This window comes from Onychomys torridus, chromosome 6, assembly GCF_903995425.1.
Source record: "Onychomys torridus chromosome 6, mOncTor1.1, whole genome shotgun sequence".
Taxonomy (NCBI): domain Eukaryota; kingdom Metazoa; phylum Chordata; class Mammalia; order Rodentia; family Cricetidae; genus Onychomys; species Onychomys torridus.
Window position 1 is genome coordinate 79,505,876 of NC_050448.1, and position 25,458 is coordinate 79,531,333.

Genomic DNA, 25,458 nt, shown 5'->3' on the forward strand with positions numbered 1-25,458 from the left:
CTTCAGTTGACGGGCATCTAGGTTGTTTGCTAGGATATTTTTTATTTTTTTTTTTAGTTTTTAGTTTTTTCCAGACAGAGTTTCTCTGTGTAGTTTTGGTGTCTGTCCTGGATCTCGCTCTGTAGATCAGGCTGGCCTCGAACTCAGAGATCTTCCTGCCTCTGGCTCCCAAGTACTGGGATCAAAGGCGTGCACCACCACCGCCTGGCTAGGATATTTTTTAAATATGCATACATTTCTTAAGGGCTTCATAAGTTTATAAAAATAATTTTACTTTAATAAACCTGCCTCGGCTCTTCTGAGGTTTTCTGTCATTATTTATTCTGATTTTAGACTCCTTTCCTTTTAATATACAGTTGATAAATCAAGTCCATGCTGCAAACTTCCTAGCCCTCATGTTTCTACTCATGTCTTTCATTATAACAGAACATGTAAAGTCACTCACATTTGTCCTGTCAGAGGGCCCTACCCATTGTTTAGGAATCCCCATAATTTGGAAAAGTTGAAGTATGATATATATATATATTCTTTTAAACATCTGGAATTTGGGGGCAGATCTTTGCAATAGTTTAGGCTCATAGGAAAATTTGTGCGAAGTCCCTTCCGTATGTAACTTACTGGATGCATGGCCTATTTTGATATTTGTGCTGTGTAAGCTTAGGAACTGAATATCAAAAGTCAGAAGGGGACCTTATTTGTTTAGAATAAAGTAAAACCCACTAAAGTGAATAGAACCTATGTCATTTGGTATGCTTCAGTGGTTTTGGTGTTCACGTGTCTCTGTGTATGTCACTGTCCAGACTGAAGTCGTCAGAAACTGGCTTTCTCCCTGAGATCTCCATTCTCTATGTAAGTCTGGAACTGAGGACATCATGAGAGTGCCTCACTCTCTTCTCCACTATTTTAGGCATCCTTCTGAAAAAGGATTTGTTCATGATCTCAAATAAACTTCATACTCTATGAAATGTGGTCCTTTAAGAAAATGTAGATAAGTCAAAAACTTGTGGAAAAGGTTAAAAATCAATACAGATATAAGAGCAGTTAAATATTTTAATTTTTTTCTAATCTTAGTTTTTTACATACTTTTAATTATACTGTGGATTTCCTCTGACTAGTTTTATTGTAAACAGATTATTGTAGACATTTGTAGAATACCTGTTGCCATCATACAGAGCACTTTTATCAACATAGTTTAATCTCTGCTAGAAGTATGAAAGAGACCAAAGCTGGGCGGTGGTGATGCACCCAGGAGGCAGAGGCAGGCTTGGTCTACAAAAAGAGTTCCAGGACAGCCAGGGCTACCCTGTCTCAAAAAAACAAAAAAGAAAAAAAGAAAAAGGAGAGAAAAAAGAAAAGAGAACAATAAAGTTGCTTCTAGCCCAGGGATATGCCACTAGTAAATAGTAAAATCTAGACTCAAAGATAGACCTTCCAACAATGTGTCCAGGTGCCTATACCATTGTATTACAACTGATGAATTTGTACTATGAGTTATAATTTTTAATCCTTACCTAAATTGACAATTATTGTTACAGATATAAGCCTCCCAAAGTCAGCAGCCATCTGCTACACAGCAGCACTCTTGAAAACAAGGACTGTTTCAGATAAGTAAGTACTTATAAAACCACAATAATTTGGAAAGACTGCTGAACATTGAATAAGGTTTTTGTCCTCTACTAACTTTTAACAACGCTCTTTCTCCTTTCTCTTTCCTCCTGAATAACCCTTGCTCTTCTGTGGCTGAGGCTTCTCCTTGTATGTGGTTTGATGACAGACAGAGCTGTTTAGAGTTAAGTAAGCTGGGACTTAGATTCAAACTCTACCACACAGTAGTTGTGGCTGGGAAAGTTGTTACTTTGAGAATAGTATGCAGGGGAGGCCTGGAGAGATGGCTCAGCAGTTAAGAGCACTGGCTGCTCTTCAGAGGACCCAGGTTCATTTGCCAGCATGCATATGGCGCTCACAACTGTCTGTAACTCCAGTTCCAGGGGACCCGGAACACAGACACACATTCAGGCAAACACAATGCAGATAAAAATAAAAATGAAAATAAAATTATAAAAAAGAAAATCATAATATAGGTGTTTGTGTGAGGTGATAGGTGTCAAATGACTATAGCAATTTCAAGAAAGAGCCTGCAGAGAACTGAGTGTGAAGCTTATATCTGTAATACCAGCATTTGGGAGGAGGAACAGAGTTCAAAGCTAGCCTTGACTACATAACAAGCTAAAGGCCATCCTGGGGTATATATGTCTCAGAAAAAAAAAAATATATATATACACATTTAATGTGGTAACAGTGATGCTGGTAACAGTAAGGTGCATGTAGACAAACTGGTTTCATCTTTCCCTTCCATTGAAGTTACTGTCTCTTCCTTACACTTTTGGCTCTCCTTAGTCAATTCTCTTTATTTGGCAGTTGAGATATTCAGAATCTGGCCAGGTCCAGTGATGAGATCCTATTTAAATAAATAAATAAATAGATAAATGAATGAATGAACAAACAAGCAAACAAATAAATAAATAAATAAATAAATAGAGAGCCAGAAACCAGCCATATGGTGATCATTTTTTTCACCTTAGATTCTTATATCTTGATATAAATTAGAATAAAATATTTAGTTTGTTTCTTGTCACCTAAAACGTTTATAGAATCTGTATTGTGTGCTAAGGTTTTCTGAGTCTGCAGTGGCAGTTCTTCCTGCAGTCACCCTTCTCGGAGAGCTCAGTGGCTCCTCTCCAAAGGCTCTCTGCACTCAAGCTGCGGATTTCATTCCCTCTGTCGCCTTGGGCACATGTTGAGCCAGAGGTTTTACTTTCATTTTTATTGGTTATCTGGTTTTGTCTTTGGCCATTGCCAAAAACAGCTTTGATTTGAGGACTATATTGTAATCTGAATCCATGTATATAGTTCCCAGTAGACTTTGTACATGTGGTTCGGTCATTTCTTCATTCTGTGGTTTTCTTTACAGATTCTCTCCAGAAACAGCCTCCAGAAGAGGGTTAAGCACAGCAGAAATTAATGCTGTGGAAGCAATTCATAGAGCTGTGGAATTTAATCCCCATGTTCCAAAAGTAAGACATTTTATGACAAAAATACTGCTTTTATTTAAATGTAACAAATGTGTGAGAACAGACCAAAGTGCATGGTTTGTCCTACATTAGGTCATGATTGTTTTAGTCTGCTCTATTTACCATTCGTCTTGAAAGGGATATTAGTAAGGCATTTAGAAATAGTTAGGGCAGGGATGTCGTTCTGCTAGTAATGCTCATGTTGCATACGTGAAGCCCTGGCTTTAATCTATAGTGTTGCAAAAACCAGGCATGGTGGGTCATGCTTGTAATCCTAGCATTTAAAATGTAGAGGCAAAAGGGTCAGAAATTCAAGGCCATTCTCTCTCTACTATACAGTGAGTTTGAGGCCAGCCTAGAATACATCAGTCCCTGTTTTAAAAAGAAAATTTAAAAAGAAACCTGCTTAGAAGCAATTAGTTCCCTGTGGGCTTTGTAATTGCTGGCAGAATAAAACCTGAATTGTGTTTACTTAACTCCCTTTTCCTCATTGTTGGTGATAAATGCTGTGCCTTGCATGTGCTAGGCAAGCCCTTATCATTGGGCTGCAGTCCAGCCCTCCTTAATTGGTCTGTATTATAGTTAGAGAGAAGAAACAATTAAATGACTTGATTGCTATAGAAGATCATTTATATTTCAGATCACAGAATCAGTTTCCCTGGATTGTAAAAGGCTTTCCTAAATGCATAGCTGGGTTTTGAACTAGAACTGAGTAGACAAAAACTGAAATCCAGGAAATTAACTAATAATATGCTACAACAGCTAGAGAAACTGCTAAGTTGATATCTATTGAGACTCAGATTAATTGGCCTGTCCATTTGTCTTAATATTGTACATCTTACATTTATACAAATTATTAGCTAATATATGTAATAGTTTCCAAATATTGAAACATTGAAACCCAAGATTAAAATTTGGGTTTTACAAACTATTTTCCATGTTAGGAACTACAGACTATTGAGGAAAAGATTCCCTTACTACTGTATAAAATTATAGCAATGATTCAGTGTAGAAGTGTTAATGAAAATTGTAGGGTAGTAGATAGTAAAGACATTAAACCAAGGGCCTGCAAGATGACCGACATATAAAGTCATCTGCTGCTAAGCCTGATGACTGAGTGCATTCCAAGAACCCACATAGTAAAAGAAGAGAAATAACTCCTGTAAGATGCCTCTGATCTCAACATACATATGTGTCACATATGATTAGTCGTACACAGACACAATAAATGATGTCACAAAAAAAACGTTAACCTCGAAAAGAAAATCTTCAAGAAGTTAGAAGCCTTTTAGAATAAATAAAGCTATCATAAAGTAAGTTAATGACTTGGACTTAGTAGAACATGCCTGTAATTCTGGTACTGCAGAGGCTGAGGCAGGAGGATTAAGAATTTGAGGGCTACATATTGAGACCCTGTCTCAAAGAGAGAGAGAGAGAGAGAGAGAGAGAGAGAGAGAGAGAGAGAGAGAGAGAGAGAAGAGAGGGAGGGAGGGAGGGAGGGAGGGAGGGAGGGAGGGAGAGAGAGAAAGAGAGAAAGAGAGAAAGAAAAAGCAAAGAAAAGATTGACTAACATTGGGGCTGAGGAGTAGTGTTTTCCCATCTGGATTTGTTCCCAAGAATGCGTGAGAGGGAGAAAACAACACCCACTGCTGAAATCTAAGAATAATAGTTTACAGACATATAATTTTCTCATTAAGTGACAGTGGTTCCATGAATTTAAATTTTTTTTTACAAACTATAATATAATACAGTAAAGAATATAAACAGAAACATGCATTGTAATGGTTTAACATCCAGCAAGTACCAGAAGTCGCCTGTCAGGTAAAAAGTGGGGTACCAGCCCCTTGATGCCCACCTGACTGCCCCTTCCCAAACACAGCTCCTCCCTCCCAGAGTAACGACTGTTTTGACATTAGTTATGCTTGCTTCCTCCTTTCTTTACATACTTATTCTGTAGTTTTCGTTTATTGCTGGTGTTACAAATGAATTAAGATCAGGTCCCCCTCCATTCTTTCTACTCCAGTTCTCCTATTCCTCACATCTTTGTTCACTCCTAATTTCACGGGGTTCTTATTTGTTATTTTTTAAACCATAGAGTCCACTTAGTGCTGCCAGTATGTACCCGGATGTAGGGCCATCTACTAGAACATGAGTAGCCTCTTCAGGGCTACATCCTTAAAACTCACTCCTTCTTCCCTCCCCCAGCAGCCATTGGTTGCCAATAGCTCCTAGCTAGAGGTAGGACTTCATGACTTCCTACCCATTGCATGCTGAGATTTGTCTTTTGCACAGGTGCTGACTTCCTGTGTGTAATTGCCCTGTGGTGTTTGGAATACATCACTTTGCTGTAGTCATCATCACCTCTGGCTCACACTGTCTGTCCACTTCCTCTCTTGTGATGATCCCTGAGCCTTGAGCGGAAGAGATGGGATATCATGTCCCATTTAGGGCTGGGCATTCTGCATAGACTCTTAGTTTTTATTCTGTGGAATCATTTATATGAAATTATAATCATTTCTGTTTCAAACAATTAGATCTTTCTGATAAAGCCATCTGATCTGTAGTTTTCTTTTTAAGAAGCTATGAACTATGAATTTCCTTCCATTAGTTTAATAATTACAATTGTTAAATACTGTATAATTGAAAATACTATTATTTTGGTAACAGAGCCTCATTGTAGCCTAAGTTGGCTTCAAACTCATTATTTAGCTGAGGATGATTTTGAACTAATCCTCCTGCCTCCACCTCCCAAGTGCTGTGATTACAGTGTATGCTCCCATGTCCAACTTACAGGGTTTTTTTTGTTGTTGTTGTTGTTATTGTTGGTTTTTTTTTCCTGGTACATCATGGTTCCTTTTATAATTAATTTTTTTTTTCTACACACCAGATACTTTGTTTGGAAGGTTATAAAATTAGGTTGAAACTTTAGATAATATATATTCTTTCAGAAAATATCCTGTCTCAAAAAACAAAACAAATGGGGTTGGGGATTTAGCTCAGTGGTAGAGCGCTTACCTAGCAAACACAAGGCCCTGGGTTCGGTCCTCAGCTCTGGCAAAATAAACAAACAAAAAACCAAAACAAAACAAAACAAAAAAAAGATGTCTAAAATTTTTTATTTTCATTCAAAATAGCAGAATATAGATTGTCTGTTCCTAATGGTTGGGGACTTTTCTGTTTCTAAAACCATTTCATGCAAAATATATTCACAGTAGTAGTAATTAGTAATGTGTATTTGTTTTCAAAACTATTGGGGCCATGTGGGTATTAGCAATGCCAGGCATTGCCCTAATTATAAATGTAAATTGTTGAATGCATAATACATTAACACCCAAATTGAGTCTGCTCTTGAAAATACATGGATACCTAAAAGGATGCACTTTTTTTCCCCTGAGAGAAGCCAACAAAGACTTAATTCATACACACACACACACACACATATGGTATGAATTGACTGGAAGACTAAATATCGTTACAATCACAATTTGACCCTTATCTGTCTATACATTTGATAAAATTCTTTTCAAGATCTGACCAGGTTTTTGTTTTTGTTTTTGTTTTTGTTTTTGTTTTTGTTTTACAGAAATTGAAACAGATATGCAAAAGACTTAGTATAGCCAAAAACCTTTGAGAAATAAGAGTAAGATTGGAGAATTTACCATACCAAGGCTGAGTACATTTTAAAGCTTTAGTAATTAATATTTGTTGGCATACATACAGAAATGTAGACCAGTGGAAGATAATAGACGGTCTTTAAACTAATGAATTGTCCCATTAAATATGGGTGAACAATGGGAAGTTATGTCAGGAAAGCTTTGTGAGCAGTTGATAAGCAACGAAGCTGATCAGAACTCCAAACATAAACAGCAGCCTGGCACCTCATCTCACTAGGGGTTTCCTCACTGATGCTGACAAGTGTGAAGAACCACATATGTTGCTTCTGGGCGTGTGAAATGACACTTCTTTTGGAAACAGTGTGCAGTTAAATGCAGTTGTTTCTTTTTTTTTTTTTTTTTTTTACTGTGAGAACCATCAGATCTGTTCCCAAGTATCTAGTCAAGAACAATGAAAACATGTGCAAAGTTTTTGTGTGCATTATTCACAAGAGGCAACAACTTGACACAGTTAATTGGTAGGGATTGCACTGATGCATGCTCTGTGGCAATGCGGCAGAATGGACAGACCTTCACTACTTCAGGCCACGTGGAAAAAGCCTGTGACAAAGACTTGACTATGTGAAATTTCTAAAATAAATAAATGAGCTAAAATTATAGACACAAAAAGCAGGTCATTCGGCCCATAGGTTGAGGATGGGGTAAGGACTGACTTAAATTAAGCAGGAGGGAACATTCTGTGGTTAAAGTTGCAGGTGTATATAAAGTTATGAAAAACTTCAACCTGTACACTTACAAAGGTGGTTTTTCTAAACGTTAATTTAGGTTTAATTACAACATAAGGAGTCTATCATGGCATTTTCATGTACCTATGTCATTATTTTTGTTCTCATTTTTCTTCCTTCCCTCACTGTCCTCCCCAATACAATCTCCCCTCAGGAACATTTTCTTTATTATCTATTTCCCATTATATATTCTATTACTTCCTCTGTTTCCCACCTCCCTTAAGATCTCTTCTTCCCCTCTTATGAACCCCTTTATGATTTCATGATCTAAACGCACATGTATATAGTACATGCACACACACAGTTTTGTGTATGGGTACATGTCTAGGGTGGGGAGTACAAGTCCATGTGCACGTGTGTGTTCCTGTGGCGTCCAGAGGACAGCTTCTGGCGGTGCTCCTCAGGAACCATTCATCTTGTTCTTGAGACAGGAGCTCTCACTGGCTGGAAGCTTACCAAGCAGGTTAGTATGGCTGCTTGGCAAACTCCAAGGGGCTGCCTGTCTCCACCTTCCCAGCACTGAGATAAAAAGAACTCCACTAGCACCCTGACATTTTATTTTACATGCACTCTGGGGCTCATATATAGGTCCTCATACTTACAGGGCAAGTACTTTACTACCTGAGATGTCTTCCCAGACTTGTATATCAAATTTTAAACTTAGTTCCACAGTTGAGGGTAAATGTGGTATTTGTCTTTTTGAATCTGGATTATTTTATTTAACATGATAGCTGGTTACACCATTTTTCTTCACATGCCACAATTTCTTTTTTTTTTTACATCTGCATAAATTCCATTGTGTATATGTGCTGCCTTCTTTATTGTCTATATGTTGATAAATATCTAGGCTGCTTCTCTTTCCTGGCTGTTATAAACAGTGCAGTGAATTTGCAAGTATCTCTGTTGTTGGCTTAGTGTCATTTGGGTGACTAAGAACAGAACATCTGGGTCAGATGGTAGTTGTATTTTTAGGTTTTGAGGAACCCCTACACTGATCTCCATAGTAGCTGGTTATGTGGATAATCCCACCAGCAGTCTAGAAGGGAAGTTCCTCTTCCTTCACAGTCTTACCAGCGCTTTCTTTTTCTTTTTCTTCGAGACAGGGGTTCTCTGTGTAGCTTTGCGCTTTTCCTGGAACTGGCTTTGTAGACCAGGCTGGCCTCGAACTCACAGAGATCTGCCTGCCTCTGCCTCCTGAGTGCTGGGATTAAAGGCATGCACCACCACCACCACCACCACCGACGCCCGGCTATCACCAGCGTTTTCTGTCATAGATCTTCTTAATGGGGTGAGGTGGAATCTCAAAGCAGATTTAATTTGTGTTTCCCTGCTGACTAAGAGTATTGAATACTCTTTCTTTCTTTCTTTCTTTCTTTCTTTCTTTCTTTCTTTCTTTCTTTCTTTCTTTCTTTCTCTTTCTTCCTTCCTTCTTTCTTTTCTTTTCTTCTTTTCTTTCTTTTTTTTTTTTTTTTTTTTTTTGCTTTTCAAAACAGGATTTCACTCTGTAGACCAGGCTAGCCTTGAACTCACAGAAATCCGCCTGCCTCTGCCTCCCTAGTGCTAGGATTAAAGGCATGTGCCACCACTGCCAGGCTTGAATACTCTTTAAAATGTTTGTTGTTCATTTGTGTTTCTTCCTTGAAAACTTTCTACTTAGTTCATTAGTCTATTTGTTTTATTAAATTCCACTTTATTTAATATGTAGCCAACTAGAGACTATATGTTATTTAATTCACAATTATATTTTGAGTAGCCCATTTATTGATAGGGTGATTTGTGGGGTTTTGGGGATTTAATTTTTGCCGTTCTTTCTATATCCTGGATATAATTGCTTGTCTGACCTGTGGTTAGCAAACATTTTTCCTATTGCATAGGCTGCCTTTACTCCTGAGATTGTTTCCCTTGCTGTTCAGAAGCATCTTGACTTGATGTAATGACATTTGTCAATTCTTGGGATTATCTCCTCTCCTCCTGTTTTGCCTTTGGTTATATCTCACGATGAATTTTTGCCATGTGTAAAACATACCTTTTCTCGGACTGTTTTATATATTTTTAACTTTAATTTTTTAATTTATAGGTAGAAATTAGTTAGTTGTCCCTAAACCAAATATCAGAGCAGTTGACAACTCAGCTCTGTCATAATACATAGCTCTGTGTGCTTGTCTGTAACTTTGTTGTTTGTGGTCAGATGGTTTAAGTCAAGTGCAGCAGGGTAACAATTATTAAGATTTTCTAGAGGAACTTTAAGCTCTAACAACTTGAGAATATCCCATTTAAATAATATTGATGTCATATGAACTGGAAGAGCTGTGGAATTTGTGGCTGTTTTTGCCAGGTTTTATAAGTAATGAAGTATGCACAGCTCTTTCTCTTGTTCTGGGCTCTGTCCCTGACTCTCAGCTAGAAGCAAGCAAACATAAAGGGCTTTAGGGGATTTTTCCCTCAAACTTGTGGGTTGTAATAACTTATTTAACCAATTGAAGAGTATCATTTCAATAAATACATACTTTTACATTTTCTTTTGTTATAAATTTATTCTGCAAATTTAAAGAGTATCATTTTAATAAATATGTACTTTAAAATTTTCCTTTGTTATAAATTTATTATGCAAATTTTATTAAACAGCTGTATGCATCTTAGCAGCAAAATGACAGAGGATAAAAGTATTTAAGCGGAGCCCATAGTGCACGCCTTTAATCCCACCCAGCACTAGGGAAGCAGAGCCAGGAAGATCTCTGTGAGTTTGAGGCCAGCCTGTTCTACAGAGCGAGATCCAGGACAGCCACCAAAACTAACACAGGGAAACTCTTGTCTCAAAAAAAACAAAAAAAAAAAAGAAAAAAAAAGAAAAAAAAAAGTATTTAAGCAGGAAATATTTTCTGGCAACTTTCCACATAACAAAATGGCTGTAGGTCTAGAGCTGTGCAATTTGTTAAAGCTGGAAGCTATTAGAAGTGTGACAGAAAGATGATATAAATCTTTTCAGGCTATGAATTTGCTTTGGAGTAGTTCATTAATATTGATTGTTTATATAGATTTTTTTTCTACTGGGTGAATTTTACTATATGATAACTGATATAGTACTATAGTGAAATAGGATGTTTTCATGATTTTTTTGACTTGTTCTTCATAACCTGACTATGGCTTTGGTTCAACAAAATGTTTTTTCAAGTCACTAAAAAAGAAAAATATTCTGTATCTTTTAGCTACTATAAGAATAGCTGGGTTGGGGATTTAGCTCAGTGGTAGAGTGCTGGGTTCAATCCTCAGCTCCACAAAAAAAAAATAGCCAAGTGTTTTTATTTGTAGTAGAAATTATTTCATATATTTTAAATATTCCACACCATCCTGTTTTATTCATTTTTATTGTTTCATATTCTTTGTTATTTATTTTTGTGTGTATGGGTGTTTTGCTTGTACATATGTCTGTGTACCATGTGCATGTCTGGTACCTGTAGAGGCCAGAAGAGAGTGTTGGATCCCCTAAACTGTACTTGAAGACTGCTGTGAGCAGCCATGTAGGTGGTAGGAATTGAATCCTGGTCCTATGGAAGAGAAGTCTGTTGTCTTAACCACCGAGCCATCTCTCTACCCCTACCTCATATCCTTTATTTTCCATCCATAAAATAGTTTCATTCTTTTCATTGAGATAATTCGTATAATGCACTTCTTTACAGTTTAGAACCCAGTAGTTTCTGATATATTCACACGACTATAAAAGCAATACTGCTATCTAATTGTAGAGCGTATTCATCATTTCAGAGTGGAGCACTGTACTATGAATGGACTCTTCCCATTCATTCCTTTTACCATCCCTGTCACCCACTATTCTACTCTCTGTCTCTGTGAATTTACTTGTTCAGGACTTTTCATGTAGACTTGTCCATGCTTGACTTCTTTTACCTAGGATACTGTCTTGGTACTTCGGTTCTTTTTAGGGATGATAACACCTTGGTTATCTGTCTTCAGTGGGCATTAAAGTTGGCTCTGCATTTTTGTTACTATGAACAGTACTGCTGTGAACATGTACAAATGTTTGTGTGAACACCTTTTCCCTTCTCTTTAGTGGAACTGATAGCTTGTATAGTGGTTCTGTACTTTAATTTTGTGATAAATTATTTTTCTGAAATGACCATACTGTCTTATCAGCAATGTTTGAAGGTTTTTGTTCTTTCCATGCATGCTTATAAATGTTATTGTCCACCTTTTTATTATAGTTATCCCAAGTGGATGTGAAACAGTACCTTATGGTTTTAATTTCCATTTCACCAGTACCCATTGATTTGAGTAGCTTTTAATATGCTTATTTGTGTATCATCTTTAAAGAGCTATCCATTCGTGTTCTTTGTACATTTTTTTCTTGTTTTGGGACATTTGGGGTTGATTTGGTTTGGTTTTTAGCTGTTCTGAGAAAATTCTCTCTTCCCAGCCCAGATTTTCTTTTTATTGTTGTGTTTTATGTTTCAGAGACAGGGTTTTATATGAAGCCCAGGCTGTCCTAGAACAAATCTTGTAGCCGAGGCTGGCCTTGAACTAAAAGTAGTTCTCCTTCCTCACCCTCCCAAGTGCTGGGATTACAGGCCTGAGCCAACAGACCAGGTTTCTACTTCTTTTTAAAAAAATTATTATTGTAGAAAGTATTATATTTGTCTTGCCTTGCACATCTGTTATCTCAGCACTCAGGAAGAAACAAAGGCTGGAGATTCATGAGATTGAGGCCAGCCTACATTATGAGGTAAGATACCCTGTCTTAAACAAACAAACAAAAAAGAATGAAGCTGGGCAGTGTTGATGCATACCTTTAATCCCAGCACTTGGGAGGCAGAGGCAGGCAAATCTTTGAGTTCAAGGTCAGCCTGATCTACAGAGTAAGTTCTAGGACAGCCAGGGATACACAGAGAAACACTGTAAAAAAAAAAAAAAAAAAAAAAGAATGAACATGAATTATTATTACAGGAAGCCATTTATACTCTTAATTAATATGCCTCAAGTCATTATGAATCTCATAATCACATATATGTTCACCCATGAAATATAAACCCCCAAGTGGGTTTTCTGAGTGAAGTATAAATGTTAAAGAGCCTTCTGAGCCTCTTTGTTAGGTAAGATACAGCTGTATAACTCCCTCAATAAACAGTGCAAGAGCTTCTGATGGTCTGAGGTAGGGGAAAACAATGGATTTTTCTCATGGCAAACACTAAGATTAAACTCTGCTCATCTTTAGTGTTAAGAAAATGCAAAGAGCTTGGCATAGTGGTGCACATCTTTGATCCTAGCACTTTTGAGATAGAAGCAGGTGGGTCTTGGTAGGTTTGAGGCCAGCATGGATGGTCTACATAGAGAGCTCCAGGCCAGCCAAGGCTAGACTTTGTCTCAAAGCAAAATAAAAAATATTAATGTGTTGTGATGTGATGTGATGTGGTGTGTGGTGTGTGTGTGAGTGTGTGTGTGATGATGAGGGAGCACATCGGATAATGTAGGTGTGGAGGTCAGAGGTCGAATTTATGGAATCAGTTCTCCCCTTCTACCTTTACATGGGTTCCCAGGGTTGAACTCAGGCCACCAGGCTTGTGATGAGTTCCCTTTATCTGATGAGTCATCTTACTGACCCTGAGAAGTTCTTTTCTGTTTTGTTAATTTATTTATTTATGTATTTGTTAGTTAGTTTGAGACAGGGTTTGTCTGTGTAGCCCTGGCTGTCCTGGAACTTGCTTTGTTTTGTACACTAGGCCTTGGGGATAGAGAGGAGTAGAACATTAGACGAGCTTGGAATTATGGTGCCAAGGGAGGAGGGTCTTGAGGTAGAGGCTAGCCTGAGTTATATATATGGAGACCTTGCCTCAAAACAATATATGGCTAAGAATGTAGCTCAATTGGTTGAGTGCCTAGCAAGAATGTAGTCTTGGGTTTAATCCCTGGAATCAGAAAAACTGAATGTATGGTGACCCATGCCTGCAATCCCAATGATTTTCATGATGAATCAGACCCTTCTTTACTAAACTGTAATTTAAAATACACAGATCACAAATTGAAAGGTCATCCACAGCTACATAACAAATTGGAGGCCAGCCTGAGATACATAAAACCTTGTCTTGAAAAGACAATAATAATAAGAGTAAAACAAATAACAAAAACTTTAATATAGTTCTGTCTTTTGAGCACATATTTAGGAATATGACATCTGTAGCTTTTAAAAGTTATTTCTTATTTTCCAAATAAAGCTGTTTTTAGTGTTATCTTTTCAAGAAAGCAGACCACACCTGGAAATTTATGTAAGTACAAGAGAAGTTTTTAAAATATATTGATACAAAGAAAGTGAAATCCTTTCTGAGCCAGGTATATTAGTGTCTACCTGTAACCCCAACTCTTCAGGGGCAGAGGCAGGTGGGTCTCTGAGTTCTAGCCAGTCAGAGCTACATCGTAAGACCCTGTCTTAAAAAGACAAAAACAAAAGAACAAAGTAAAATCCTTTATGGTTGATCAGAGATTGAATCCTGTAGGATGTTCTGAGTTTCATACAGTTTGTATTTCAGTATGCCCATGGCTAACCTGAGCATGTCGGCAGCATCTATAAAGCAGTGAGGCAAACAGTCATTTAATTAAGATTCTGGGTGGCACAGTAGAAGTAAAGGGGGAAATAGGGAAATGGTGTTGAAGTCTGTTTCCAAATTTACAGCACAGTGAGACCTTTGCCTTTCCATTATGTTTCAGTATAGCCTAAGTGGGAGAGTTAGGCTATGAAATCTTACCTTTTGGCCCTATAGGGTGATGTGGAAAGGGGTTTTCCTACAAGTGTCTTCCCTAGTCTCCCTTCCCTTTCTCTCCTTTACTCCCGAGGCCGGAAGGTATTGTTTCTCTTGCTTTACTCACCCAGCAGTTGTGTTTACTTTCTTTCTGAGGATTGTGTTTAGACTCCCCCAATACGTACTCATAGGCTGTGCATTCAGCCTGCCTGTCTAATCTCCTAGAATGTGCCCTGAGAACACTAATTGCAGAGATAAATTGGTTCTTGGTGTGCATGACTGATCAAGAGCAAAGTGCCTTAATTTCAGATGTCTGCAGAGAGATTTTTCTTTAACCTCTGCCTTTAAAAGGAAGATTATAAAGCATAATCATTACTTCAGGTCAGAATTATATTGCTTTTGGTCAAAAGCTGTTGTAAAATTTACAAAGTAATAGAAAAGAGTAATCTAAGGATAAATTGTAAAGATCAAAGCAGTTGAAAATTAAATTGAATTTGAGTGTAAGCTTAGATATGGTTTTAGACTCTTAAAGAAACTGTCCATGCGCAAAGGCCCTGGGTTCGATCCCAGGCACTGAAAAAGGGGGAGCAGGGACAGAGAGCAAATGCTTGACCATATATCATCATGCCTTTTCATTATCGCTTCCAAAGTAGCTTTAATTTTGGTATGTTTAGTGAAAAGCAAGGGACCAAAGTACGTATTTAGAAACTAGATTTATGCCAGACATTTCTCTCATTTATTACCAATACAATAAAATGGGGTTATTCAGAGGTCATTTGGGAGGTCCAGCAGAACACACTAGATGCTGGCTTTGGTTTATATCCAGCTATATTTTATTTGCTGATAATTTCCAAATCTATATCTTTTAATGCTGGTTTGCTCCTCATCTACAGACTTGTATTTCCATCCTATAAAATTAATTCAGATATTTTACTGTTTCAGACTGAATTTTTTTTTTCAAGACAGGGTTTCTCTGTGTAGCTTTGAGCCTTTCCTGGAACTCACAGAGATCCGCCTGGCTCTGCCTCCCAAGTGCTGGGATTAAAGGTGTGAGCCATCACTGCCCAGCTGCAAAGGGGTTTTTTAAATGTCAAATATTTCAAAAATTTCTAAAGTTAAAAAAAAAGTCCGCTAGGTGATGGTGGCTCACGCCTGTAATCCCAGCACTCGAGAGGCAAAGGCAGATGGATCTCTGTGAGTTCAAGGCCAGCCTGGTCTACAGAGCTAGTCCAGGACCGGCTCCAAAGCTACAGAGAAACCATGTCTTGAAAAAACAAAAACAAAACAACAACAACAAAAAGTCCATTATTTGGTCAACTTCTACTTTTTGGAATTAACTATTATTTCTGCTTATTGTAAATATTATCAGACATTTATATTCCTATTCTCTCTACCCCACCCCCACCTCTCCACCCTGACATAGGATCTCACTGTGTAGTTTAAGCTGACCTTGAGTTTGCTAGAGTCTGAGGTTAGCTTTAGACTCGTGGTCTTCCTGCCTCAGCTTCCCAAGTGCAATGATTATAAGTGTTCTACACAATTGCCCAGTACTTTATAGAAATTTCTAACCTTGTAGAAGTGATTTCAAAATGTCACCATTTCTTGTGTGGACGACTAGATAGAATGCCCACTGATCTTCCTCCTGTTAGCCCCTTTCCACTGAATTGCTAGTTTTCTGCCAACTAGCACATCTTCCTTTGCTTTAAGACTTCTGTGTACTCCGTGGTGTTTATGAGTGAGAACCAGCCCTCTAGAATTTACTGATGGAAGCTCTTCAGTCTGACTCCGGTATCTTCCTGCCGCTTGTTTTGCTTTTTATCTCATGGCAATGTTCCCAAGTTAGTCGTGTCTTACTGTATCTCCCTATCATTGTACATTTGTTCAATCTCTTCGCCATCTGCCATTCTCTCTAAGCTCTTGATCATCCGTTGTCTTATTTCTAAAGGAGTCTGTTTTAATTTGCTAAGCCCCTAAACGTGTGTTCTGGTTTAAATGTGCGTTTTCTCCACAGGCTCGTGTGTTTGCATTTGAGCACTTGGTCTCTAGTGTGGAACTGCATTGGGAGGTTATAGAGCCTTTTGGACTCTATATAGGCGAATTTAGGGCTTTGCGGTTCTAGGCTGGCTTTGTGTTTAGCTCAAGCTCTTTCCTTCCTCACAAGCTCTCTCCTTCCTGTAGCAGGAATCTTAAAGAGTCTTATTAATAAAATCAAACCTGAGCCAGGTATTGGGGTGAATGCTGGAAGATCAGTATTCCTTCCTTCAATAAATGGCATTCAGCATTCAAAAAAAAAAAAAATTCTAGGCTGGCTTTATTTCTGGCTTGTACTCTGCTTCTTAGTCCTTCAAGATATAAGAAGCCACATTACAATCTCACCCCACGGACCCTGATGTTTCATCTGCCATGATGTACTGTGTCCCCCAAACCATGAACCAGAATAAACCTGTCTTCCCTTAAGTTGCTTCCGTCAGAGTGGCATAAACTAATGAGCACAATACGGTTCAATGTCCTCTGCTCCTTCAGCACCCCAGTCATATTTTGGCAGAGGGTTCTTTTTTTAATGATTCTATTCCCTCTTGGGAGTTGGAGAGGTGGATCAGCAAGAGCACTTGTTGCGCTTGCAGAAGACCTGGGTCTGGTTTCCCAGCACCCATTTGGCAATTCACAACCTTACAAAACTTTAGTTTCCGGGGATCTGATGCTTTCTTCTGCCTTCTGCTGACATCAGGCATGCATGTGTTGTACAGATTATATACGCAAGCAAAACACACATAAATAAAAAAATAAATCTAAAAGTTAAACAATTCTTGGGGACTGGAGACGTGGCTCAGCAATTAAGAACACTGGCCTTTCTTTTAGAAGACCTGAGTTCAATTCCCAGCAACTACATAGTGGCTCACAACCATCTCTAGTGGGATCAGATGCCTTCTTCTGGCATAAAGGCATACATGCAGATAGAGCACTCATATACATAAGATAAATAAATCTTTAAAACAAAACAAAAACCAAAAAAACAATTCTCATACATTGCAGAAAACTAGCTTTAAAAAAAGTAGCCTCTTGTCTTAGTCATCATTTATATTGATGCTTTGCTTAGTATATGACACTCAATAAATATTGGTAAATAGATGTACATATAGTTAAGAGTTATGTTTTTTTAATTAGAGATCATCATTTTATGCTCATTAACATTTTAAGCCATTTCCTTAAGTTTTTACAAGTTTGGTTAATGATAGTGTATTTTACTTTTAAGGATAGTAGTATAAGCATGATGTAATTTTTTAACATTATTAAATAATTCAACTTTTAATGAATAGTTGTATATTAATTAAAATGTTGGTTCTGTATAGAGGCAGAAAGAGAGATGTAAGTTTACTGTGTGAAGTAAGAAGTATGTTGCACAACAGTTTGATCCAACAGTCAGTATAGTATGTACAGGAGCTAGGACCATAGCTCAGTTGTTCTGTGCTTGTTAGCATGTACATGCCCTGTGTTCATTCCCCACCATCATACCAAAAAGTGTTCTATGCTCGAAAAGGAATCTAAGTGGACAAAACATGATCTTTATCTTTTCTTTTATTCTCCAAACATGACATACTTTCGTTTTTATTGCATAGCTCTGTTAACTTCTATGGTTTTATACATTGCACATATGCTTTCCTAAGCAGAAAAGGACAAAAATAGAACCATCTTTCAGTTTTTTTACTTTACTCTCCTTATAGAAGTAAGTCTAGGTAGCTAGCTTTTCATTGTTGCTAGCTGTTTGTTTTGTTTTTGTTTCTCCAGAGTTAGAAAATGCCTGTGACAGGGCTGGGAAATGACTCAATGGGTAAAATGTGAGCTGCACAACCACGGAGACTTGAGTTCTGATCCCCAGCACCCATAAAGCCAAGGGTGGTGGGCTTGTATGTCTGTCATCCAGCACTGGCGGGGGGGGGGGGGGGGGGGGGCTGTCAACTGTGACAGAGACAGGGAAATCCAGGGGCTCCCTGGCCAATCATTCTAGCCAAAACAGTGAGCTCCAGGGTCAATGAAACACCCTGTCTCAAAAAAGTGAGTTGGTGCTACCAGGGAGATGGCTTGACAGGTAAACGTGTTTGCTGAGGATGCAAGCGTGACAACCCTCGTTCAATTCCCAGAGCCTGTGTAAAGGTAGAAGAGAAAACCAACTCCACAAGGTTGTTCTCTGACCTCAGGCATACACACACACACACACACACACACACACACACACACACTACATACTACTACTACTAATAATAATAATAACAATAATAATAATAGCTACAACAATAAAGAAAAATTTTGAAAATAGGGAGTAATAGAAGAAGACATCTAACATTGAGGTCTAGCCTCCACAGTCTACACCTGTGTACACACATGCTCACACACATACACCTCCATATTAAAAATGTCTTTAAGTAAAAACTGATACGAGTTTGAAGACATTTTGTTGTATATATCAGCTCAGCTCACTTCATTATTTCAGTGACTATTTTAGGTAGTAGAATGTGCTAGGTACTGTAGAGAGTATGAAGGGTGAAGTTTCTGTTGCACATTAACTTACAGCCTACACTGGATAGCAGAAATTCCTGAATAGCAATTTCTGGAGGGCATAAAATAAGTATTGTAATAAGGTTATATCTTATTTTAAGTGCACTCTTGTGTGTTTATGCTAGGGATTGAAGCCAAGGTCTGGAACATGTTGAGGACATGGCCTACATTGAGCTGTCCCCAAGATCCATTAAGTACATTAAAAAAAATTATTTTTATTTTATGAGTGCTTTTCTTGTATAGATGTATGTGCATCATGTGCATTCCTGATGTCCACAAAGACTAAAACAGAGCCTTGGATCCTCTGGAACTAAAGTTATAGATGGTTGTGAGCTGCCCTATGGTGCTGGGAATCAAACTCAAGACCTTTGAAAGCAAGACATACTTTAACCACTAAGCTAATTCTCTAGTACCAGGTCCTTTTTTTTAACTGAATTTTTTTCTCTTGTATTTTAGGAGCCAAGTTTTATTTTGGTAGAAATTGAAAAAATATTTTGCTTTAAAGTCAAAGGATATTTGGGCTAAGGACTTCGTTCGGTCAGAGTCACTATGTAGTGTGCATGGCGTCCTGAGTTCCAGTGTTGACCTCAGACCAAAACAAAATACAAATCAAATGAAAAATATGAATTGTAATTTCCTATTAAATGTGCCATGTTTATTTATGTACTGTATACATTGATGCTGAGAATAGTTGACAGTGAAAATGTACGTATATAGCTACTTTTCAAAAACTGTTTCCTGGACATGTTAAGTTGATATGATTAACCAAGTATCTTTGCCTACATGTACCCAAACACTAAATACCATGTTATAAGCTTTGTTTAAAGCCTTCACACTCTAAATGAAAATGCGTGGGGCTCCCCCTCCCCCACACTTCTAAATTAGAGTGTTAGTAGAAAGGCCAAGAGTTGAGAATTAAACCATTTTCCTCTGGAGCTGTGACACTGGTCTTCCAGTGCCATCCCTCTGTGATAACACTGTGCTTCCTACTGAAGACACTCTCAGTGCACATGCAGGGAGCATGGGGAATCGTGTCAGAGGTCAGCCACTGCAGTCCATTTTCCCACAGCCGCCTGGTGTGAGTGATCTTTTACTGTGTTTCAAAAAAAATGGGCCAGGATTAGAGAGGATTAGAAAGAATATTACCCGCCTGAATATAGGCCCAGGGCGCTGAGGAGAGAGAGCCCAACCAGGCAGCAAATGGGCTTTGCCTGACCAGGACTCAACCTCTGCTGCATTCCTTTTAAGAAACTGAATGGGAAATGTTAAGTACCCAAACTGGATTAGTAAATAATCTCATAGTTTGTGACATCTGCTAAAATAAATCGATGAGCAGACTGCATTCTTACACTTTGAGAAGCCAGAAACATCAAGAGTAGGAGTAATTAAAGATGGGCAATGAGCTCAGTAATGCATGGAGAGGCGCACTTCATAAACAAAGAAATATCATTTTAGATGTATTAGTACAATGAGTATGTAATATGAATTACTTAAGGCTTAAGATTTGAAATCCTTATAACTTTTTTTTTATTTCTAAGATTCTCCCTGGATCTATTATTGCTTATAATAAAGCTGAAAATTTACAGCTCTGTCTCTTTATATTCTTTACTACTTACACTCTGTAAGATGTGTGACTATATCTTTTGAGAAACCCTCTTTTATGTTTTACCTAATTTTTAAATTTTATAGAATGTATGTAGGATTTAGATTTCATGACACATTAGTAACAAATTGCTTATGCTCAGAGAGGTTCTTCAAACCTGCTCTAGAAGGGAAGTGCAAAGACCTTAGTCTTAGAAGGAAATTTAGGTAAATTCTTAAGGTTTTATTTAAAGTCTACCACTTAATATTAGATCTGGTGTACCAGTGGCTACTTTTATATCTTTCTTAATGAGAGGCATAAACTTGGTTAATGTAATAGCTATGATTATACTGATTTTAGTGTCTGCTTTTGTGTTTCTGGTCTTTTGACATGCTGAAGATTGAGCTCAGATCCTTGAACATGCTAAGCAAGTGCTTTACCACTGAGCTGAACCCCAAACCCCCCTATTTTTTGTTATAGATTATAAAATTAGAAGGAATGTTTGCTTCAAGATTTTGAGATAAGCTAGGCATCATGGTGGTGTGTACCTATAATCCTAGCTCTTAAGAGGTTGTGGCAAAAGAATTACAAGTTTGAAGCTAACCTGGGTTACATAATAAGACACTGTCTCTGTATGAGATAAAATTTTCGTTTCCTATGTGGAGAAAATGTCTAACAGATACTTCACCCGTGCCTTCGGAGTGGGGTGCTCTATGCTTTCCGGTGCGGTGCCTGTGCTTACCTTGGGCCTGTGCTTCCAGTGTCTTCTCTTCTCACATCTGCTCACTCCCAGTGTAATGATCCATATTCTGATCACCTTTAAATATCAACGCAAATCAACATATATATACTATTGTATAGCTCAGCATTACCACCCCAAGGTGTTTACTCAAGAGAAATGAGACATATTGCTACCAAAGCTTGTGTATAAATACTTGTTAATATTACCATTTGCTTTTATTTCTTGCTTGCTTACTTTTTCTGATTTTTGTTTTGTTTTGTTTTTGAGACACCCTGGCCTTGAACTCAAAGTGTAGTCAAGGATGACCTTGAACTCTGATCCTTCTGCCTCTACCTCCTGAGCATTAGGATTACAGTTGTGCACCACCATATTGGGTTTAGGTGCTAGATATCAAACCCAGGGCTTGATGCATACTAGGCAAGCACTCTACCAACTGAGCTATGTCCCTAGCCCAGCATTATTATTTCTAAAAGCCAAAAAGTGGAAGGGACACATGTCTGACAGCTAATGACTGTGTATTTATGAGGAATGTTATTTGACTCTAAAGAGAAAGGGGTACCAATATGTGTTGTGACCTAGATGAACTGCTAAGTGAAAGAAACCAGTCACAAGTTTCCACATATCATATATCATCACTATAGTATCATGAAAACATTATATTATCCATCTATATGAAGTATTCAGAATAGGCAGTTATGGAGACAGAAAATAGGTTAATGCCTGGTTCAGAGAGGCAGGGAGAATGAGAATGAGTGATATCAGAGAGTCCAGTGTTCCCCTCTGAGGTAATGGAATGTGTTCAAACGTGATGGGTGCACATGATTTTGAATGTAATAAAAACCATTGAATTATCTATTTCAAATAATCTAGTTCTGTGCTATGTCAATCATAGCTCAACGAAGCTGTTTTGAAAACAAGATACAATTAGTATTTCCTACTCACATAGCCATTGCTTATACTTTTATAAGGGCCCCACTACAATCTGATTATAATTGTTTACTAAGAAATCTGCTTTTCTCATTATGTTATGGGGGTTTTTGGTTTTCCCTAATGAGCATACTGTCTTGTACTTAGTGAATATTAATTAATTGACTTTATCCCATAGTTAAGTTTTCCACCCATAAAATGGGAATAAAAGAAAACAGAATTGAATGATGCCACAAAGTACTTTCAAGAAACTATATTTTATGACTTCATATTTAATTGTTTTTTGGAACATATTTGCTCTCACATTATTTCCTCAATTTAACTTTCTATTTTGTATTTTTGCAAGGTCACATAAGCTGTTGTCAATTTGTTTTTATCTATAGGAAATTCTCACTTTGGAAGGTTGCAGGTATAATAACCACTTTAGGGGCTGGAGAGATGGCTCAGAGGTTAAGAGCACTGGTTAAGAGCACTTCCACGGTCCTGAATTCAATTCCCAGCAACCACATTTTGGCTCACAACCATCTGTAATGAGATCTGGTGCCCTCTTTTGGTGTGCAGACATACATGCAGGCAGAATACAGTATACATAATAAATAAATCTTTTAAAAAAAAACACTTTAGACAAGTTTTCAGTTGGAACTGCATGTTATTTTAACTAGTTTAATTTGTGTATGTGTTTAAACCAATTTGTAACATTTGAATAAATGTTTTATGGATGTTTTCACCTAACACTATTTCTTGGTGTGGATGTGTTGTTTTTGCAGTACTTACTAGAGATGAAAAGTTTAATTTTACCTCCGGAACACATTCTGAAGCGAGGAGATAGTGAAGCAATTGCCTATGCTTTCTTTCATCTGCAGCACTGGAAACGGATAGAAGGTGCTCTGAATCTCTTGCAGTGTACATGGGAAGGCAGTAAGTGTTCTTTGTCAGATGTAATGCTAATCTCTCTCTTAATGTTCATTGCATCCACATGCAGTCTTTTCAGATGAGATTGTGTGAGTTTCAGAAGGACTTGGATTGCTTTCAGATGATCTCTGTGGCATTATATTTGGTAGAAAAAATAATTTAATATATATGGATGCCACATTTGGGAAAAGCAGAATGAGGAACTATTAGGGTATTTTGCTAAATTTGAGTATTTGTAGTGAGAGAAAATGAAGATGTATGCCTTTTAGTTTATAAGCTTGTTTAATGTGGTTGAGTTTTACTGTGGCTTTAGTTGTTTCGTTTGGTTTAGTTTTTGTGATGAGGTGAGAGGGTTGAAATCAAAGCCTTAATTATACGAATAGCATATGCTATGCTATATCACTGAGCTGTACATCCAGCCCTGTTCTAATACTAAAAAACAAACAAACAAACAAACAACAACAACAAACAAAAAGAAACAAACCTGGTTTATGAGCAGGAGAAATGGCTCAGTAGAGCACTTGTTGCTTTTGGAGAGTACCTGAGTTTGGTTCCCAGCCTCCACATGGTGACGCACAACCTCCTGCACTCCAGTTCTGAGAGATCATTGCCCTCTTCTGACCTCCAGTGGCACCGGACACATAACTGATGCACACGTACACAGCAAGCAAAGCATTCATTCACAGAAAATTCAATAAAATTGAAAATATAAGAATAAGGAATGGTCTGGTTTTGTCGTTGTTTTGTTTTCAGATGTGTTCTAGCAGCTGTTCTGGTTTGTTTTTGTCAATAGAAGCTTCCATTTTATAGTTTATGGTCCATCATTGAGGGGAGCCAAAGCGGAAACTCAGGGCAGGAGCTTCATGCAGAAACCAGAGAAGGAGGAATGTTTTATTTGCTTGCTTTCTCTGGCTCACTCAGTTTGCTTTACTGCACAGCACAGACCTGCCTGCCTAGGGGTGACACCATCCACATCAGTTAGCAGTTGCTACACTGTCCTATAGAACATGCCCACTGGCCAATCTGGTGGAAGCAATTCCTCAGTTGAAGTTCTCTCTTCTCAGGTGACTCTGGTTTGTGTTAAGTTGACAATCAAAGGTGGTCAGTGTGGCAGCTCCCCTCACTCTCTCCCTCAGTGTCTCACATGGTTCAGGCAGGCCTTAAGCTCATTGTGTAGCTGATGATGGTCTTACATTTCTGATTCCTGCTCCCACTTCCAAGTACTAGAACTGTAAGCCTGTGTCACCACACCTACCTTCAGTTTGTAATTGTGGTAAAACTCCCATTACCTGAAAGTTACCGATGTAGCTGTTCTGAATCCGTTCAGTAGTATTGTGTATGGTCCATTGTTGAGCACCTATCATCAGCATCCATTTACAGAACCTTTTCATCTTCCCAAACTGAAATTCACATAATCATCTTTTCTTTTTAAGATTTAATTTTATTTTATTTTATATGCATTGGTGTTTTGTCTGCATTCGTGTCTGTGAAGGTGTCAGATTCTTGGAACTGGAGTTATAGACAGTTGTGAGCTGCCATGTGGGTGCTGGGAATTGAACCTGGGTCCTCTGGAAGAGCAGCCAGTGCTCCTAACTGCTGGGCCATCTCTCCAGCCCACATGTAATTGTCTTCATCCTCACCTTTCCAGCCACTTTCAGTGTTCATAGCTCTGACTCATGAGTTTAGTACTTCATATAGTGCGGTTGCACAGTAATTAGCCTTTTGGATTTCTCTTATTTAGCATATTGACAGTGCTCATCTGTGTTGTAGTATGTGCCAGTATTTTGCTACTTTTTTGCTGTGGCTTCATTTGTTTTGTTTTTCTCTTTGAGGAGTCTCACTCTGGCTGGCCTACCACTTACCTCTACAGCTGCCCCTGCCCATTTCTTTTCTTTGAGACAGGATCTCACTGTTGCTCTGGCTGGTCTAGAACTTCATTCTTTGTCTAAAATGTGTTTCTTTGCATTATAACAGACAAAGAAAGTAGCTAATTTGCTGCTGTGCTTTTTTTCTTTTGACCATACATTGTCATCCAATGATGTCTAGAAACCTTAGGTGTGGTAAAATAACCAACATTGTGCACAGAAGACAAAGTACTTTATGAAAACTGCACATATAAAGCTATGGGCATAACCGAAAATCATCGTCTAGATGTGAGATGCTAGCGAAGAACCTTCCTTTGCCCTTCTTCCTTTCCCTCTTTACCACTCCAGTGAACAGTGCTAGCTCCTGAGGGAGACTACTAACAGTCACTCCCAGAAGACAGTTCTGATTGCTCTACTAGAACTCTATTGTATGTTTTTAATGGAAGCACTCAGCATCTGTCAGATACCACTCAAATCGTTCACTCCAAGGAGAATCCAGTTCCATCCTATGTCCATCTCTGTCTAGTGTCATCATAATTCTGCAGGGTTTTTTTTTGGGGGGGGGGGTTGCTGGGGGGTTGGTTGCTATGACTAAAAGAAGTAGCATGATAGGAATCAGTGTGGAGCAGGAAATGATGATGGTGGTGTCTGACCAGTCCCGAG

At 38.1% G+C, this 25,458-nt stretch overlaps 1 protein-coding gene across 4 annotated transcripts in view; it reads left to right on the plus strand.

The window, feature by feature from the left end:
- Positions 1-25,458, plus strand: part of St7l (suppression of tumorigenicity 7 like) — an 81,087-nt gene that overhangs the window by 30,842 nt on the left and 24,787 nt on the right. For all 4 annotated transcript variants that reach the window (XM_036189606.1, XM_036189609.1, XM_036189608.1 and 1 more), the window contains exons 10-12: positions 1,536-1,608; positions 2,972-3,074; positions 22,786-22,936. In XM_036189606.1, the coding sequence (XP_036045499.1) occupies positions 1,536-1,608; positions 2,972-3,074; positions 22,786-22,936 (327 nt within the window). The remainder of the gene's footprint in view (positions 1-1,535; positions 1,609-2,971; positions 3,075-22,785; positions 22,937-25,458) is intronic.